At 44.2% G+C, this 18,981-nt stretch overlaps 8 protein-coding genes across 8 annotated transcripts; 5 read left to right on the plus strand and 3 right to left on the minus strand.

The window, feature by feature from the left end:
- Positions 1-42: 42 nt before the first annotated feature.
- V865_006994 (methylthioribulose-1-phosphate dehydratase) lies at positions 43-1,270 on the plus strand (the record flags this gene model as incomplete). The annotated part of the gene is made up of 9 exons (XM_066230750.1): positions 43-105; positions 162-201; positions 261-290; positions 342-360; positions 414-552; positions 628-721; positions 782-960; positions 1,025-1,088; positions 1,164-1,270. 9 exons carry the CDS (start codon positions 43-45, stop codon positions 1,268-1,270), a joined length of 735 nt encoding a protein of 244 aa, XP_066086847.1.
- A 1,153-nt stretch (positions 1,271-2,423) lies between these two features.
- V865_006995 (uncharacterized protein) lies at positions 2,424-3,329 on the plus strand (the record flags this gene model as incomplete). Its single annotated transcript, XM_066230751.1, has 1 exon — positions 2,424-3,329. The coding sequence occupies one exon, from the start codon at positions 2,424-2,426 to the stop codon at positions 3,327-3,329; it is 906 nt and encodes a 301-aa protein (XP_066086848.1).
- Positions 3,330-4,193: 864 nt separating this feature from the next.
- Positions 4,194-6,798, plus strand: V865_006996 (uncharacterized protein; the record flags this gene model as incomplete). Its single annotated transcript, XM_066230752.1, has 9 exons — positions 4,194-4,226; positions 4,283-4,324; positions 4,386-4,445; positions 4,510-4,569; positions 4,635-4,863; positions 4,953-5,461; positions 5,524-6,006; positions 6,062-6,491; positions 6,548-6,798. 9 exons carry the CDS (start codon positions 4,194-4,196, stop codon positions 6,796-6,798), a joined length of 2,097 nt encoding a protein of 698 aa, XP_066086849.1.
- Positions 6,799-7,250: 452 nt separating this feature from the next.
- Positions 7,251-11,378, plus strand: V865_006997 (uncharacterized protein; the record flags this gene model as incomplete). Its single annotated transcript, XM_066230753.1, has 11 exons — positions 7,251-7,283; positions 7,373-8,540; positions 8,620-9,099; positions 9,158-9,242; positions 9,300-9,516; positions 9,571-9,705; positions 9,771-10,373; positions 10,455-10,574; positions 10,647-10,816; positions 10,893-11,040; positions 11,115-11,378. The coding sequence occupies 11 exons, from the start codon at positions 7,251-7,253 to the stop codon at positions 11,376-11,378; spliced, it is 3,423 nt and encodes a 1,140-aa protein (XP_066086850.1).
- Positions 11,379-11,746: 368 nt separating this feature from the next.
- V865_006998 (uncharacterized protein) lies at positions 11,747-12,696 on the minus strand (the record flags this gene model as incomplete). The annotated part of the gene is made up of 4 exons (XM_066230754.1): positions 11,747-11,797; positions 11,924-12,137; positions 12,264-12,593; positions 12,665-12,696. 4 exons carry the CDS (start codon positions 12,694-12,696, stop codon positions 11,747-11,749), a joined length of 627 nt encoding a protein of 208 aa, XP_066086851.1.
- Positions 12,697-13,077: 381 nt separating this feature from the next.
- Positions 13,078-15,226, plus strand: V865_006999 (uncharacterized protein; the record flags this gene model as incomplete). The annotated part of the gene is made up of 8 exons (XM_066230755.1): positions 13,078-13,791; positions 13,848-13,999; positions 14,059-14,087; positions 14,184-14,373; positions 14,479-14,592; positions 14,651-14,685; positions 14,750-14,825; positions 14,977-15,226. The coding sequence occupies 8 exons, from the start codon at positions 13,078-13,080 to the stop codon at positions 15,224-15,226; spliced, it is 1,560 nt and encodes a 519-aa protein (XP_066086852.1).
- A 211-nt stretch (positions 15,227-15,437) lies between these two features.
- On the minus strand, positions 15,438-15,971 carry V865_007000 (uncharacterized protein; the record flags this gene model as incomplete). Its single annotated transcript, XM_066230756.1, has 1 exon — positions 15,438-15,971. One exon carries the CDS (start codon positions 15,969-15,971, stop codon positions 15,438-15,440), a length of 534 nt encoding a protein of 177 aa, XP_066086853.1.
- A 404-nt stretch (positions 15,972-16,375) lies between these two features.
- V865_007001 (fumarate hydratase, mitochondrial) lies at positions 16,376-18,835 on the minus strand (the record flags this gene model as incomplete). Its single annotated transcript, XM_066230757.1, has 11 exons — positions 16,376-16,401; positions 16,586-16,656; positions 16,728-16,770; positions 16,840-16,874; positions 16,960-17,211; positions 17,279-17,457; positions 17,527-17,616; positions 17,670-17,943; positions 18,021-18,345; positions 18,493-18,670; positions 18,800-18,835. 11 exons carry the CDS (start codon positions 18,833-18,835, stop codon positions 16,376-16,378), a joined length of 1,509 nt encoding a protein of 502 aa, XP_066086854.1.
- Between the last annotated feature and the right edge of the window lie 146 nt (positions 18,836-18,981).

Genomic DNA, 18,981 nt, shown 5'->3' on the forward strand with positions numbered 1-18,981 from the left:
AACACTCTGGTTTACGCTTCAACCTACAAGAATTAGCACAAGATGTCCAACAAGCTTACCCACGAAGAGCAAGAGGCCTTGGTGATCAGTGAGGATCCTGAGCATGTAAGTGCATTGATTCGTCAGTCCGGGGTGAAATTGCTAACGACATTGAGCCATAGCCCGCTAACTTGATTTCCGAATTATGTCGAGAATTCTATAGTATGTCATCCAGCGGTCATTGATGAGGCAGCTAGAATTACTGATATGTCGGTGCGTAGAGCTTGGATGGGTTACAGGCACTGGAGGAGGTAAGTCTATCAACTCCAAGGCATATCTACCGAGCTCATTAATTGTTACAGGTATTTCAATTCGACAAGGGTGAGCCAACGTGCGCTATACTCAGAGATGACACTAATCGATAGTGGCCACAGTGAACATGTGTACCTCGCTCCCTCTGGTGTCCAGAAAGAGCGGATCAAGCCAGAACACATCTTTGTCCTTCCGTTCGCTCAGTCATCTGTACCTAAACCTGGATCAAAGAGAGATTTTCTGAGGATACCAAGTAAGAAGGTGAATACGAACGGCTCACCAGCAATACAATAGAGATATCTTGTTGGAGAGCTGATAGTCGAGTATTGTCAATAGGGCCTGACAGAATCACAATGTACCCCTCTGTTCTGGAACGCTTTCACCATGAGAGAAGCGGGTGCATGTATACATACCCATTCCCAACATGCTGGTGAGTCGTAACAATGCCCTCGTAACGAATCAAGTTCTAATGTTATTTCCGCTCGCTTAGTCATGTTGACACTCTTACATCCTCGTGATGCTCAGAGTTTCAAGATCTCCCATCAAGAGATGATCAAAGGTGTGCGGATTGGTGGAGTAGGGAAAACACTCAGTTTCTTCAATACTTTGGAAATCCCCATCATCGACAATACTGCTGTTGAAGAAGATTTGACTGAAAGTATGGCTGCTGTGAGTGTATCAGTCTTCCCAGTAGACGCGTTGCAAGTGGTCAATGCTGATACTTGCGATCCAGGCGATGGAGAAATACCCAGACGCTCCTGCTATCTTAGTAAGAAGACATGGTGTTTACGTTTGGGGTAAGTCAAGTCTTACCTCCCTCATTGAGAATCGCACGTATAGGGGAATCTGACTGAGTATTTTGGCAATAAAAGGTAATACTTGGGAACAAGCAAAGACTCAATCGGAATGTCTTGACTACCTTTTTGAGATCGCCGTCAAGATGCTTTTGGCCAAATTACCACTGGTCGGGGACAATTAGACATAGTCATAGGAATGTGATGTACATGGCAGTGCGAGAATCATCATGTAACCGAATCAATCCTGGGTTCATTGCGGGTGATAGATGCGGTCTATCGAGGAATTCATCCTCTCGCTTATCGCAAACTCCCTTTAGACGCCTTCTCCAACACTGCGAATATGAGCCTCCATTCACTTCATATTGTTCTTGTCCTGGCCCAACGAAGATTTTCCTTTTCCTTTTCCAAGTTCAAGATGCATCACTGCCGCACAAAGGATTCCGGTCCGCTTATATACGGTATACCAAATCTCTTTAAATGGGTTATACCAAATCCAACTGTTGAACGGACAAAACCAAATCTCGTCGTCATTAGTGGAATAAGGTATTGAGAAGGCTTAACTGATCCTTTCTCGGTTGCTTTGTACTGTTCGAACAAGCGCATAGTGAATTCTAATGACCATACTTGCTGCGATATCACCAATACCGGAAAGTGATTGAACGTTTGTTTTTACTGATTCAAGCCAACTCACGAATCTGTTGGACCTCCAATTCACCAATTTGGTTTTTCCATAATGATCCTTTGTATGATAATAGGTGAAAAGATGTCTGATAGTTTACAGATCATTATCATACCTTACTTCCGAGCACATCATCCAACAGACTCCGATGCCCTATTTACCCAGTTCGAAAGATATAAAAGGCCAACAATTTCCTATTAAATCGTCCGGTCTATAGGAAGTATATATGAGTTATTTAACTGACTCTCGATTCTTTCTACACGTGTCAATGCTTAGAAGCTTGTTAGATTGTGATTCAAGGTATTATACCACAACTTGATCATTATCCAGTAATTCAATAGATCCTATCCTACTGGTGAGTTCCTTGCACTTGTCTGATCCGAGATTGGCGGGATTCCCGAATCTGGATTATGGAGTGCGAGTGCTCTGTCGTCTGCTTCTTGCCAAACGCATTTCACCAACTTTCATCATTTGTCTTTATATCTCAGACCCCCTCTATATTCGTTCTACTCCCACATCATCTGTAAAGCGCTTCGCACATTCCCCTTCTCACACCGCTCGAAAAATTCCTGAAGAAGTAGGCTGATTGATCGATTCAACAACTGAAAGAAACAGGTTCAATCAGACTCATTGTATGAGATTTCCACCAGAAGATCATGTTCACCGTCACACCCTCATCTTCCTCTTTATCGCCCAAAGGCAGCACTCCGCACGAAACTCAACGTGAGCATGTGCCCGGATTGAGTCGGACAGCCAACACTCCCAAACCAACCTTTGACAGACCATCGTGTTCAGCAGTGAGCAACGGAGTCAACCCTGGCGTCAAAATTGATGATGACAACCTCGTTGAGAGTCTCGAACAGTTGTTGAAAAGTATCCTGACGATCACCCATGGATATTCCGATTTATCACATTCATCCAGCTTGTATTTATCGTCTTTGAACCACTACAGGTTGAGGATCGAAAAGCTCTTAAGTGTGGCTCGTAGACTTGAAAACCGTCCCTCCCCCGCGGTCATTTCCAACAATGACGACGATGGTGATTGCAATGATCGTCAAGACCCAGAGATAGATACGCCATCGAGACAATATCTGATGAGGGAGATATACAAGTTGGAAGAAGAATGGTGGAATAGCGAAGTAGTCGCAAGTTGGTATGGACCTAGACCTAGACCTAGGTACACACATAGAAGGTTATCGTCTCCACACGACTGTATACAAGATCTTCAAGCTCTATCGATCACTCAGCCTGCCACGAGTGGCCAGCAGAACTCTGTATCTCCTCCTTTAAGGAGGGTGAATGTCAGTTCTAGCCCTAACAAAGGCAAGATGGGAATGACCCTGATTGATCAACAGAGAGCTCGAACACACAGAATTAGCTCAAGAGATGAGACTGCATTGACTGAAGAAGAACATGAATTACCTAATGATTATGATATGATGGAGGAAAGAACAAAGGCAGTCACCCGAAGGAATGCCGCAACGCAACCTCAAATATCTATTCTGGGGAGTGTAGGTTGGTTAAGGAGGGATTCGAGTTATGTAGGATTACATGACGAGTGAATGTACGCGGGATTTGTATATACAGTAGGATGTCAACAGAATATCCCTGTTATCCGCTGGCACATCTCAATCAAAGTTTTTGGCGAGATCACGAACACGAGATACCGAGCGGATGTCCCAGTTATACCCACTTTGCGCTGCTGATCAACGTAGATGCACATGAACTTCGCCAGGAGTCTTTCAAGGTGCCTCATACTCGGTAGGAGAACTGCTGGTTCTTTGACTATGGCCCCTCCCAAAAAAACCAAAAAGATACGGGTCTCGTCCCGGGATTGAACCGAGGACCACCCCCAAAGCTTTCTGATGAAAACCCTAAGAGGGCATGCTACCACTGCACCAACGAAACAGGCAACTGCCTTACGAAACCGTAATTCGCGGAATTGGAATTTTTGCTATGACTATATTGTGCAAAGGTATTTTCACCATAGAAGGGATGCAATCGGATGTGATGACAGTGGGCATCGTAACCACCCATGCGCACAAGGTATGCATGTCCACCTTTTCAAAGCCTTGAGAGACTTCTTCAGCCCTCGTCTCGCATGCATCAATGGTAGCGAGGCCTCGTATACACTGAAGAAAATGACTGGTGTCCAGCAGAGAAACACCGCCTCACCCGCGATTGTCGTGTAACCTGTAACCTGTCATTACGTATACAAGGTGTGCCGCCACCCAGCGAGTGCGTGTCATAGTCACACCTCCTTCACTGGCTTCGATAGACGTGTAGAGTCAATCAATACCTTCATCCTCTTCACCTCTTTCAATCAAAACACACTTAGATTATATCAAACCTCTGACTCACTGAGTCATACTCCCTCTCACACCTGATTCTAGAATACCACCCAGAACTACAGAGAGATAAGCATCATGGATCAGCAGCTCATCTCGCTCGTCAACAAGGTATGTCCACGCTTATCTCACTAATCCCAGATGGACATGACTGACAGATGAGGTAGCTGCAAGATGTGTTCGCATCAATTGGTGTATCAAACAACATCGTAAGCCTGTCACTCTTCCATCCCTACAGATGCAATGGCGTAGCTGACAATTGGGTCGTAGGATCTTCCGCAAATCACGGTGATTGGGTCACAAAGTAGTGGTAAATCGTCTGTGCTCGAGGTGAGACTTATCATTCAAATCATACGGAGGACCACCGCTGATGTTGATAATGATGATGATGTAGAACATTGTTGGAAGAGATTTCTTACCTCGAGGAACCGGTATCGTGACCAGACGTCCATTGGTACGTGCTCTGAGCTCACACATGATAAAAATGTAGTATACCTAATCAGCGTGTGGTGTATATAGGTCCTTCAATTGATAAACAGACCAGCAACTTCTAAACCTGCTCAACCGAATGGCGACAAGGCGGATGGAGATAAGGCAGAAGATGCTATGGCGAAAGTACAGCTCAACGAAAATAACCCAGACGAATGGGGAGAATTCCTTCATTTGCCCGGACAGAAGTTTCACGATTTCCATAAGATCAGAGATGAAATAGTGAGAGATACAGAGAAGATGACTGGAAAGAATGCCGGTAGGTGCTTGTCTCTGCCTTCACATGAAGCCTATCATCTTCGCTCTCGGTATATCGTTTTGCTGACAGGTTCATATGACATGTCTCAGGTATCTCCCCAAACCCAATCAACCTTCGAATCTTCTCTCCCAACGTCCTCACGCTCACACTTGTCGATCTTCCTGGGTTGACCAAAGTACCCGTCGGAGATCAACCACGCGATATTGAGAAACAGATTCGAGATATGTTGATGAGATTCATCTCCAAGCCTAATGCTATCATTTTGGCAGTCACAGCGGCCAACACGGATTTAGCAAATTCAGATGGTTTGAAATTAGCAAGAGAAGTTGATCCTGAAGGAACAAGAACTATTGGTGTTTTAACAAAAGTCGATTTGATGGATCAAGGTACCGATGTAGTTGACATTCTAGCCGGAAGAGTTATCCCCTTGAGGTTAGGTTATGTACCAGTCGTTAACAGAGGTCAAAGGGATATAGATCAAAGTAAATCGATCGCCTCGGCTTTAGACAATGAAAGGAAATTCTTCGAAGGTCACCCTAGTTATGCTGGAAAGGCTCAATATTGTGGTACCCCTTGGTTAGCTAGGAAACTCAACATCGTAAGTGTTCATCATGTCCGCTCATGAACATTAGAAGGCCTGCGTGCTGATGGTTCTCGTAGATCCTCATGCACCATATTCGAAATACCCTTCCTGATATCAAAGCTCGGATCAGCCAGCAACTCGCCAAATACCAAGCTGAACTTACTTCTCTCGGTGGACCGATGGGGGAGACCAACCCAGGTAGTCTAGTACTGTCCACCATTACCGAGTTCTGCTCTGAATTCAGATCAGCCATCGATGGTAACACCAACGATCTATCGCTTAACGAATTATCAGGCGGTGCTCGTATCAGTTTCGTCTTCCATGAACTGTACAATAACGGTGTCAGATCGATTGATCCTTTCGATCAAGTCAAAGATGGTGATATTAGGACTATCCTTTACAATTCTTCCGGTTCCACACCTTCGTTGTTCGTCGGTACGACCGCTTTTGAAGTTATAGTGAAACAACAGATTAGACGATTAGAGGAACCTTCACTTAGATGTTGTGCTTTGGTATATGATGAGCTTATACGAATACTAGGTCATCTTCTATCTAAAACTGTAAGTTGCCCCTTGCTTCATCAATCGCTGAGGGTACTGATATCTGGTTGATTAGCAAACATTCAAGAGATACCCAGAATTGAAAGACCGATTCAACCTTGTGGTCATCAACTTTTTCAAATCATGTATGCAACCTACCAACAAGCTCGTTAGCGATATGGTCTCGATGCAAGCTTGTTACGTCAATACCACTCATCCCGACTTCATCGGTGGTCATCGAGCAATGGCTTTAGTAACTGATCGAATGAATGCCAACAAACCACCTGAGAAACCCGTTGATCCCAAGAAGCTCCCCCCGAATGCCCTGAACAACGGTAAAGACTTGGATGCAGATTTCAAAAAGGATGAACCAAGTTTCTTCAACAGTTTCTTCTCAAAGGATAAACAACCTAAGAAGAAAGTTGCAACTATGGAAGCTCCTCCTTCCGTCATCAAACCTGTTGCGTCCCTCAGTGAACGGGAAGCCATGGAAACTGATGTCATCAGTGAGTAACTGCTTGGCGTAAGGTAAATTACGATGCTGATCAAATGACTTTATTAGAACTCCTCATTCAATCATACTACTCTGTGGTTAAACGAGAGATGATCGACATGGTTCCTAAGGCTATCACGTACAACCTAGTTAACTTTGCTAAGGAGAACCTCCAACGAGAACTTTTGGAGCACTTGTACAAGCCTGATGTTCTTGAAGAGTTACTCAAGGAATCACCAGATGTAGTGGCGAGAAGAAGGGAATGCATCAAGATGGTCGGAGCGCTCAACTCGGCTGAGGCTATCGTTGCTGCAGTGTAAAGAAGAGATTAGATTAGATGGGAATATGGATTATAAACTATCTTTACCACACTGCTTGTTTCTTACCTCCTCTCTTTTCCTTCGCATAGTGTTTTTCAACTTGATATATACCTGTCTATGAATTATGAATTATTCGGTCTCAAAGTACAGGTAGGATGGATTGCACGGAATCAAATTTGAGGATACACAACCGAACGCGTCTGATGGGAAGGTTGTCGCCAAAATTATTAATTTGCTTACATTCACAATCAATCGAGTAGATCCTATACCTCGCTCATCTCATCCTCAAATCTGCTTGCATCCTTACTCATTCCTACATCCACCATCGACTACATTCGCGGTCATCATTGTACCCAGTACACTTGTCGCGGCTTCCGATTGAGCCACTTCACCATATCGAGATTTGTCTGTAAAACTGTAGGATTTCGCTCCACGTAAAACCATCTCACATCATGTCGTCTGCTGAAGCGGAACGAAGGCGCCGGGTAGGTAATATTCCTCGCGATCTAAAAGGAATCATATCAATCTGTATAGTCTCCAATGTCGCCTGCTGACCCTCCTGTAATGTTTATAGGAAGCGCTCGCCGCTCTTAAAGAGAAGAAGCTAAACAAGCCCTCTGTCCAACCTATAACCGTTGAATCTTCGCCTGAAACTCATGTCCTTGTTCCACCATCCTCTTCTCCCGCTCCTACGCCCAGTACCCATCCTTCCAAATACTTCAGCAACGGCAATAATATCGCTCAGAAGCTAAACTACGGATCAGCTTCTTCAGCCGGTACCGGAGTTATACCTTCTTCAGGTATCGGACGTCGATTCGACCAAACCGATTCTCAAACTACATTAACGGGAAGTCCGCAAGATGTGTTGAAAGCTTTGCATAGTCGGCATGCACCTGAATCAAGATCATCTACAGCTGTAGGATCCACTTCCGCGTTCTCCTATGACGCCTCGACTTCTCGGTCTACCAACAATGCTTCTCTGTTAGATTCACCTTCATCACCTCAACCGCTAAGTAGGCTGAAAGCTAGGTATCGTGATCCCGACGAACCTGATTCTCCCATTCGATCGACTAACGGGAACGGGAGTATCACCCCTTCATCTCCTATATCGAATTCTTCAGCTACATCCCGTCAACCAAGTTTAGTTTTAGCTGCTCAGAATCAATCGAAAAGCCGTGAAGTTGAAATCCAAAATATGGCTAATAGACTATCAAATCAATTTAGGAATGTTCAACCTCAATTGATCTTATCTCTTCTGAAGAAATATCCAGATAATCACGATCGAGCTATAAACCAGATTCACGCAATGAATGATCGACCTTCTTCACCTCTCAATACTACCTCCACACCACCGAGGTTCGAAGCGTTCACTCCCAACAAGGTTAAACCTCCTACAATGAACCAATATAGACCTACGATGGTATCTAGACCTTCATCTTCATCTTCGGTGATCCCATCCGCACCGAAAGTAAGGGTGATTAATCCTCCCAAACCCAAGAAAAATGCCAAATCGACTATATATGCTAATCGGGCGAATAATGGGAAAAGAAGGGATCCAGATGAGAGTAGTTCAGGTGAAGAGGGAGAAGGGATGTTCTCGGATAATGATAGTGAAGGATCTTGGTCGGGAGATGAAGGTAGGAAGAAGAAGAGAAGAAAAGGCGATCCCGAGGTTGATGCTGAGGGAGAAGCATTGAAGGCTTTCAATGAGGTGGATGCGGATATGTTGACTGGGACTATCGGTGAGTTCATCGTGCCCTCACGTTATTCTAGCGCTGTAACGATCATAGCAGATATTGATATCGGGGATCTCTACAACAGCCTGTAGCGCCGAACAGGCAGCTATCATCATCAAATTGCGACCGTACGAAGATGTCGACGACGCGAGACATAAACTTACAAAAGCCCGAGGCGTATCGTTCAAACTGTTCGAACAGTATACAGAGATTATGGAGGGATACGTGCAGATTGACGCGTGTCTGAACAGATGTGAAGCGATAGCCAACGATGTAGGGAATACCCTAGCTGTTTGGAGAGGAGCATCAATGGCTCAGGACAGTGTAGTTGGGACACCTCGGTCGGACGGATTGAACGATGTCAAAGTGGATGTTGCGAAGGTATCAGAGCTGCTGAGAAAAGAAACGGATATGAAGAAGAGGAAGATCTTATCAAGTTACATACAAACTCAACCTTCCACCTTGAGTGAGGGAACGATATTGAAAGATTATCAGTTGTTGGGTGTAAATTGGTTGAATTTGCTTTATTCAAAAAAGATCGGTTGTATCCTAGCGGATGAAATGGGTGAGTCGCCATTTTACCAGCCGAAGGTAGCAGCTAAATCAGATAAATCGCTGTATAGGTCTCGGTAAAACGATCCAGGTGATATCGTTCATTGCTCATCTCAAAGAGAGGGGCATCAAAGGTCCACATATGATCTTCGTACCGTGAGTCTCGCACAGGTAGCAGATTCGGTTACATAGTTACTGACCTTCAGCAAATAGCGCGTCCACACTCGAAAATTGGACTAGAGAATTCGAAAGATTCGCTCCATCCGTAGATGTCCAGACGTATTACGGCTCACAAGCTGAACGTGCCAGTCTGAGAGATGATCTGAAAAGGCGGTTCAGATCAGGAAGATTGGAAGTAGTTTTGGCTTCGTACACTCAGGTCGCTTCCAATGACGATCTAGGATTCTTCAGGAAAAAGATCGAGTTTGAAGTAAGTCCACCTGATCTGTGATGTTCACATCGCAAGTGACTGATATTCTCGTAGACATGTGTATACGACGAGGGCCACAAGCTCAAGAGTTGTACTACCAAAGCCTACAGCGATCTTCTTTCGATCAAACCTAAATGGCGATTACTCCTTACTGGAACACCATTGCAGAATAATTTACAAGAGCTAGTGGTAAGTACAGATCTCATTTGTCCAGCTAACCAAGAAACAACAGGTAGCTGATATGTTTCACCTAGTCTCTCTTGATGTTCATTCACAAAGATACCTTTGCCGATGCCGAACCATACCTACGAGCCATATTCAAATCCCAAGGATCTGCCAACCTGCTATCACAACAGCGGACCTCAAGAGCACGAACAATGTTAACTCCATTCGTACTTCGTCGACGGAAAGCTTTGGTATTGAACTTACCTCCGAAGATCGAAAGCGTCGAGCATTGTGAGATGACCAAAGTTCAGGCTAAACTATATAACGAAACGATGAACCGATCGCGAAAAGTTTTACAGGAACTTACAGATGATGCATTGGAGAACGAAGCTGCATTGGTCGAGGAGACCGAACAGAAACCCAATGCGAAGAAAGCGACTAAAGCGAAACCGAAAAAGGGACAAATCACCCCGGCAGCGAGCAGTTCGAATATCCTGATGGATCTTAGAAAAGCTGCGAGTCACCCATTATTATTTAGGAGATTGTATACAGATGCCAAAGTCAAGAAGTTGGCTAAAGAGTGTTTGAACACCCCAAGTTATTGCGATAGTAATTTGGATTATGTCATTGAAGATTTGGAATTCATGAGCGATTATGAAATTTCCAATTTCTGTTCGTCCTCTATAGAAGATGTACGTTTCGTTTTTACTTGCTTTGTTGTTGATATCTGTGGGTCATGGCTGACACCCATGCTTATTGCCATGTGAAAATAGGAATTGCGGAAATACGCTCTGGATCCCGAACTTTTCCTTGAAGGAGGAAAGATCGCTGCTTTGCAGAAGATCATCGAGAAATGTAAGAAAGAGGGTAAGAGGATGTTATTGTTCTCTCAAGTGAGTTCAAAGTCCAGCTAGTATTAACAAACATCCGTCTTGATGGGAAAAGCTAATAGTGATGATGCGCAGTTCGTGATGATCCTTGATATACTGGAAAAAGCGCTTGAACATCTGGGTGTCAAGTATACTCGATTGGATGGACAGACGAAAACCGATGAAAGGCAGGGATTGGTAGATGAGTTCAACGATGATCCGGAAATCACCGTCTTCTTACTATCTACAAAAGCCGGTGGTGTGGGGTGAGTCTGAGGTTGCCATTCCTTTGATGTGATATGTGATCGGCGAAGCTGATATAAATTGGATGATAATATGTAGAATCAACCTTACTGCTGCGTCTGTCGTGGTGATCTATGACCAAGACTTCAATCCTCATAATGATCGTCAAGCGGCAGATAGAGCTTATAGGATCGGTCAGGAGAAGGAAGTGGAGGTGATTAAGCTGATAACAAAGGGATCTATTGATGTGCGTAGTTGGCTCTACATCTGAACATGGGGTGAGACCGATTCAGCTAACTCCATCTGTGCTGCATGATATAGGAGGACATGTTAGCGATCGGAATGACCAAACTCCAATTAGACGACGCCGTAGGAGGCGAAGAGATTACTCTTGACGGAGCCGATAATTCAGGTCAAGATGATAAGACCGCGAAAGAAACTAGAAAATCCCTGTTAACTACATTAAGGAATAAATTCGTCGCGGATGATGATGCGGTCAAGATGGAGGGTATCAAAGAAGAAGATGAGGTACAAATTACGGGAAGCGTAAAGAAAGCTAGAGGGAAGGTCGTTGAGGTGGATTAGAGGATCTTAAGTGGTGGAAGTTTAGTTCATGTTGAAAAAGTATAGGATGATCGGCTTGCTAGGAAATTTGCAATGATTAGTGGATGGTGGATGACTTGTTGTAGTCTCTTTTTTCCTGTTCCCCGTTAGTCCATTACCTATACATACTCGAAGATTACAATCTTCTTACATTTCTTTGCATTCTATCTGCATTTGCTATATAAACATATATACATAAATCTACAAGAAGTATGAATGGTCACACTTTGTCTCGTATGGCTCGTTATGTACTGGTATGATACCTGTCGTGAAGGGGTGCAGACCATTCATTGGTATTAACCTAAGTCGGAATAGTCGACGTTCTCGAGATGATGGGGTAGATGAGAGGATCAGTTGAACATCGATAATCCTTTCATATGCCTATCTACAGCTGCACGGAACTGTTGAAAAAAGGACAGAAAAATAATCAGTTTAGTAAGGCTTACAACGGAATACAAAGTGTATTCATGGCGTGAAGACGTCGGGAAGGGATATCTTTGACTCCATTGCTGAGAGAAGACACTCACCTGGTCATTATCCACGCCTTCTTCTCTACTGTCCACCTTTACCAGCGGGTTCCTAATTACATACTCTAAGAATGGACCGACGTACAGCTGTCTCAATACGAACCGCAGAGAGTCTGAGGATGGGTCGGATAAGAGGATGAACTTGTAATTTGTGGGTGTCTCGAAGAGATGGAGTTTGTATGATGATGTGGAATATGATGTGAAGGCTTCGTCTCTACATGCCAAATAGTGTCACGAGTGAGCGAACATAGAAGTATAGGTAGATTTGCTATCTCCTGTCTCTAATATATTCTTATATGAAAAAGAAGACAAGGTGACTTGTTGAACTGGTGAGACTAACCTGCCAGATAATTTCTTCACCATATTCCTCAAACTCAATATCACCCCATAAACCAACTTTGCTTCTTCGTCAAATGGTAATCCCTTCGGTAAACTCAACTTCTGGCTTTGTGAAGTAGAGGTACCGTTCGATACCAAAGAATTGCGATTAGCAGCAGCAGCAGCGTTTTCTGAAAATATCGATTCTCTATTGACATTGCCATTGGGTTGAGAAGATGTTGTAGAGGGAGGAGGGGGAAGTCGATGTACACCTGGTTTGAAAGAGGTTTGAGGAGGTGCACGGACGGGTCGGGTTCGGTGCCAGTCTTGATAATAGACGCATTCACAATGGCTATATAGGTACCGAGTCATTAGTGATTATTATGCGTGGTGGACTGAGGAGGTTTGAGAGGGTTTGCTTACCGGTCGAATATGTATAGTGAGTAGATGGTCATTCTGAGGAGTTGTATATGGGAAGGGAGAGTGAAGTGCTTTTATCTCAAGTCGATTGTTCCTCCTTCTCTTCTTCTTGATTATAGGTCTAAGCAGTAAGCAGTGTCCTGTATGCCCTCAGCTTCTTGACTCTTGTTCTGTGCTATGCTATGCTATCGTCCTTTTTCAGGTGATGCTGGATGATATGATGGTCGATGGAGATAGAAGAAATACATCAAAGGTCGAAATCAACCTCGAACGCGTCACACTACTCACGATGAGTCCAGTCAACCGGAACATTACAAAAACATGAAATCGCTGAAACCATCTATCACTCTGCTCTCTTTTCTCTTTTCTCTCATTCACTTCAGTTCATTACCAGATATAGAACACTTACACCAAGGATGCCCAACTCTGACAACCAAGATGAAGAAGATACAGATACGAAACTTGCCTTACTCGCTTCATTACTCGAACCGCTCTCATTCCCTTTCGAAAGGCTTTTGGAATCGCTGAATGAGGCAGATGGGGATGTGGGTAAAGCTGCCGAAGATCTCTTATTGCCTAGAGCGGGTAACAACAAGAATAAAAGGAAAGCCGGGTATAGTCTACAAAGCTGGCTGAAGAAACCTAAGAAAGACATCGCTGATGACAAACTGGATCCGAGGGAATTAGACGATGATGATACAGAGGTGAACGATGCAGGTCCGAGTAATTCGATCAAACCGACAAATTCTGATAATATTGACCTACTCTCCATCCTTCGTGGTCGACCTCCCTCTTCTCCTACCAAGAACAAAACCTTACCTCAACCAGCGTTACTCCTTACCAGTCAATCAGCTATCGACTGTCATAATTTACCTATAACACTGCTCGATTCGCCCCTACCTCCATCACTCGCTTCAGCACTGTACCTCGAATTGATGGAAGAGTCAGAAAAGAGTTGGTACAATAATGAATTTTACTTAGCGGGGAAACAAGTGAAATCACCGCATACTGTACAAATGTATAAATACCCTTCTTTGTCAAACGATGAAGAAGAAGGAAATGCAGAAGGCGCAACTTGGGGGAAAGGGATAACGTATTGGTACTCTGGTACTAACATGGTTGATATTGCTGTAAGCTCTGATCTAGATGATATATATGTATTACTTGGGCTGATTCCATAACATAGGACTACCCACCTCTACTTCGAAAAGCTGCTGATCTAGTGGAAAGAGCTGTCAACGAATCGATATCAAAGAGGAAGAGATATCCTCTAGAATGGGCTGGAGAATGGAAAGCTAATTGTTGTGGGACGAATCGGTATGACGGAGCTAAAAGCTCGTATGTTGTCATCGAATGCGATGTCGTACCAATCTGATCAAGCTGATTGTATAACTTAGAGTCGGTTGGCATGCAGATCAACTGACATGTGAGTGAAATTGACCAATCTAATTTCTCCCCTCCGTCTTCCTTTCTACATTGAAAATTGAGTTCGCTGCTGATATTGCCTCAACACGCATACCAGACCTAGGCCCATATACCACCATCGCCTCACTCTCTCTAGGTACACCCCGCGCATTCAGATTGAGACAGACCAACACTGTCGATCCCAGTTTTTCAACTAACACGAAACCGATAAGGACCTATGAGCTGAAATTGGGTCACAACAGCTTATGTCTGATGAATGCAGGTTGTCAGGAGAGGTACAAACATACGTGAGTGCTTGTACATCAAAAGGACTAAAATTTGGATCACCTTTTTTAGAAAGATATTTCACTCGATCCCATGGTGATTCGCGTGTTGATGGTGTGTACAAATAGTGTGCCCCCTCAAAAAGCTTTGGATTTGTTTAGACCAACTTTCGGCAAAGATGAACGTCCTATCCCTTTGCACCAGCAGAGAACTTATACATCCAGAATCAATATTACTTTTCGGTGAGTTGGTTTCGAACCGAATTGGACAGGAGAACGAAGGGACGAAACTGATCAGTAGAGTTGAATATCATAACGATAGATTCTATCGTGATGGTAAGTTATCGTGATATTGATGATCGAAACAGGTGACTATCAGCTGACTCAAAAATGAATAAAGATTTCCATCCAAATCCTTCGACTGGACCATCGGGACCTCGCGAAGGCACTCCAATGTGTAAATGTGGTATACCCACGTAAGTCATACGAGATCGTCTTACATACGTCCCATCCCAGGTACACAATCTCAGCATCAACCATAAGGTTGAGCTGGATGCGCCCTCCCCATTTGTTCCCCGCCTATCATTGATATAGTAATATACTGATTGTCAGTTCTCTATACCATAGATTACTTCGAGCCGACCAAAAAGCTAAAGCTCGATCACGACTTTTCCCTCCCACATCACCTACTAAACCTACCCTTAAGCAGCAGCGGCAGGATAAGGATACAAATTTGAACATGATCGAAGATGATATGGTGTATTTCTGGCAATGTCAGAGTCCATCTCAAACGGGCGATATGAAAGGTTGCGGGTTCTTTAGGATATTGGATATGGACAAAGAAGGTAGAGGACCGTGTGTCAAGGATGTGGTGTAGTAGAGATGAAAGTTGACGGGTATGGGTTTAATGCTTGGTATATTTGCTTTTGAGGGTTTGTCGTATATCTGTGGTAGTTTGTAAATTATATCATTGTATTTGTGGTTTACTGTTGTATATAGAATTCGATAAATCAGCCAGATTGCCTTGTTGTCATTTTATACCATCTATCAATTCGATTGTCGAACATGACACGATACAACCTACCTGTTTAGTCAGATTCTTCCATCTTCTCATCAACATCTTGATCTTGATCTCCGTGCCCATTCTGATCCTCATTATCAGGTTCATCTTCATCTTCATCAACCACATCTCCATATTCAACTTCCCCTCTATCATCCATCTTCTCCTCATCCCCAAACTGAACCGCACCATTATCCATCTCCCCTTCACCTTCACCTTCTAAACCTTCTACCATATTTTCCAACGTATTTTGATTGTTCTTTTCCTCCTCTTCAGCTCTCCTCTTCCTTCTCTCGGCTTTACGTTGTTCTTTGAGCTCTCTTCGTTGTATCTCCCTCTGTTCTTCCTCAGCCATGTCGATCTTCCCTATTGATACACCCAAGGCATCCGTCAGACGCTCCAATTGGATCTTGCTCACTGCGTTCAAACCACCCGATGAAGTTGAACCGAAAGAAGAATTCTCCAGAAAGTTTAGGAGATGTTGGTAGGTCACTTCTGAGGATAGCTTTGTGGAGGGACCGATGGATTCGATGAGTAAGGGTGATTTCAGTTGACGGTCCATTGTGAGTTTGAGTGATTTACGGCGTACAGCGTACGGTGGGATCAAGTGATTGTAATGCTAATAGGCGGTATGAGATGCAATCTGGTGAGGGAGATGCTGTACTGCTCAGATTATGTTCTGGACTGAGAAGTGGGATGAACAGCAAAGATACAACGATTAACAGACAGACAAGCACCTTTTGAAATCTTTCTTGACGAAAACATAAGCGGATTATCCAGGCACAAATCCAACAAATTTATTTGCTGTCCCCCGTTAATTGCAAGCAAGCATACAAAGGATACAGCACGTCAAGAGATGATACAGCTCAGCTTAGCTTCAGAACAAGATATGCATAGACAACCAGGTTAGACGTTCCCATCCGAGGAAATACTAGATTGACTACTTCACAAAAAGTTCTTTTTCGCTTATACCTCATCAGGACCCAACATGACTAGAGATTTGAGGTATATATTGTCAGCCAATGCCTCAGAGTAAACGTAAAAGACGAAGTCGTGGTATGTAATTGGAATCAAACAAGACAGAAGCAGGTCATTGTCGTTAATGGAAGAATTAGGAAGAACTAGGAATGACAGAATATTCCGATGGCTTCCTGTAAAAGTCTGAAGTGCACTCACGTTCAGGTCTGACCTTAGCGTCGAATTGCTCAGAGGTAAGTTTACCAGATTCAAGAGCTGATTCCTTGAGACTATCCAGATGAAGCAATTGAGGTATGAGCGGCTTAATCCAGCTATAGATATTCAACTTCCGTGGACTCACGTGATTCCTTTCTTGTGCGCGTTCTTGGCGATAGCAGCGACATCTAAAAGTATCGGATATGTCAGTCAACGAAGATCGTCTGGGACATCATTTGGGAAAAAAGGGAACTGACCATCGTAACCGAGAACAGAGTTTAAGCAAGTAGCACTACGATCATGAGTCAATCCCTCATTAGCTAATCCCTCCACTATATGTATGGAGCAAAGTCAAGCTGTGGAGGATATACACTCACAGCATCAAAGATTCATTCATGATCTTCTTGATCTTCTCCTCATTAGCTTTGATACCCACCACACAGTTCTTGGTGAATGACCTCGAACCGTCAGCTAACAATCTGATCGATTGAAGTAAGTTCTTGATGAGGACAGGTTTGAAGACATTCAATTCGAATTGACCGTATGATCCCGCAACGGAGATGGTAGTGTTGTTACCCATAACTTGAGCAGCTACCATCGTAAGTGCTTCACATTGAGTTGGGTTTACTCTGTTCCACCAGATATCAGCTTCAGTCAACCAATCTGACAAGATAGGGATGGAAGGGTCCGACTCACTTCCCAGGCATGATAGATGATCCAGGTTCGTTCTCTGGTAATTCCAATTCACCAAGACCACATCTAGGACCTGAACCGAGGTATCTGATATCGTTGGCAATCTTCATGAGAGATACGGCGACGGTGTTGAGGGCACCGGAAGCTTCGACGATGGCATCGTGAGCAGCGAGGGCTTCGAACTGTAGTTAGATCATTCAAAGATAAGTCTAATGGGCAGTGGAAGTAAGAGTCTCAGACGCTCTGCTCACCTTGTTAGGGGCAGTGACGAACTGGTATCCGGTGATCTTGGAGATCTCAGCAGCTACTTTCTCATCGAATCCAGCTTTGGTGTTAAGACCCTATCACATTCCCGTCAGCTACTGCTCGCATGTTGGAGCGGTGTTTAGCTTACGGTTCCGACGGCAGTACCACCTTGAGCGAGTTGACTCAAGTTCTTGATGGTACCTTCTACTCGCTCGATACCCTTAGCAACTTGAGCGACGTATCCACTGAACTCTTGACCGAGAGTCAAGGGAGTAGCATCTTGCAAGTGGGTTCTACCGATTTTGATAATGTGGTCGAAAGACTTCTTCTTCTCTTCCAAAGCATCGTGAAGTTCTCTAAGGGCAGGCAAGAGGGTGGAGTTGATCTCTACAACGGCAGCGACGTGCATGGCGGTGGGGAAGCTGGATCCATCCAGGATATCAGTCATGGCTCGGGATGTCCCACCAGTGTGGGAATTATGGAGAAATGTGGTGCTCACGTATCATTAGAGGATTGGGACATGTTAACGTGATCATTAGGGTGAACAGGTTTCTTGCTTCCCAATTCACCACCCATCAACTCAATAGCCCTGTTGGAGATGACCTCATTGACGTTCATGTTGGTTTGAGTACCTGAACCAGTTTGGAAGACGACCAAAGGGAATTCATCGATGAGTTTACCAGAGATGACTTCGTCGGCTGCCTTGGAGATATTCTCAGCTACGTCGGCGGGGAGACCGTATGTCTGGTTCACGTGAGCAGCGGCTTTTTTGAGTACACCAAAGGCTTTGATCAATGGTGGGGGCATTCGCTCGGTTGGTCCACCTAACATAGCAATATGAAGACTTGATCAGCATCCAGAATTCCCTTTCGATCCTCTAGGTATCCTATTTCGCTCTGTACACTGTCTAAAGGAAAGGATATAGCCTCCTGTATGGCATCATCCCGTGCAGATACGAAAAGCCAGCTCACCAATATCAAAGTTCATCAAACTTCGCTGAGTCTGAGCACCCCAATACCTCTCGGCTGGGACCTGCAGAGGACCAAAAGTATCTTTCTCTTGTCTGAATTTCTGTTCGGCCATGATGGATGAGGTAGTAGCGAAAGTTCGAGTGGAAAGGACTGTTCTGGCGATTTGTCTTTTCGGGAGCTAAATATATACTTGTGGTCAGCGGGACACAGTCCGAGATGTGGATGTGGAGGCAAGATGTGAGATGTGAAAGGTGGTCCAGTCATGTGTTCATAGACTCTCTTGAAGGATGGTACAAGGGATACTCACGCTTGTAGCCGATCTGAGGGCGACACGGTTCAACATTGATGATGGGGGAGGGTGACAAGATGACAAGGCCAATGACGATAGCAGTGATTTGGACAGAGGATACGACGAGAAGTGCGTTTATGCTTTTTGATGAGATTCAACTCACTCGCAGGTGTTTCCAAATTACCGGTTTCCATTCGATG

Source organism: Kwoniella europaea, chromosome 2 (assembly GCF_036810445.1).
Source record: "Kwoniella europaea PYCC6329 chromosome 2, complete sequence".
Lineage (NCBI taxonomy): Eukaryota > Fungi > Basidiomycota > Tremellomycetes > Tremellales > Cryptococcaceae > Kwoniella > Kwoniella europaea.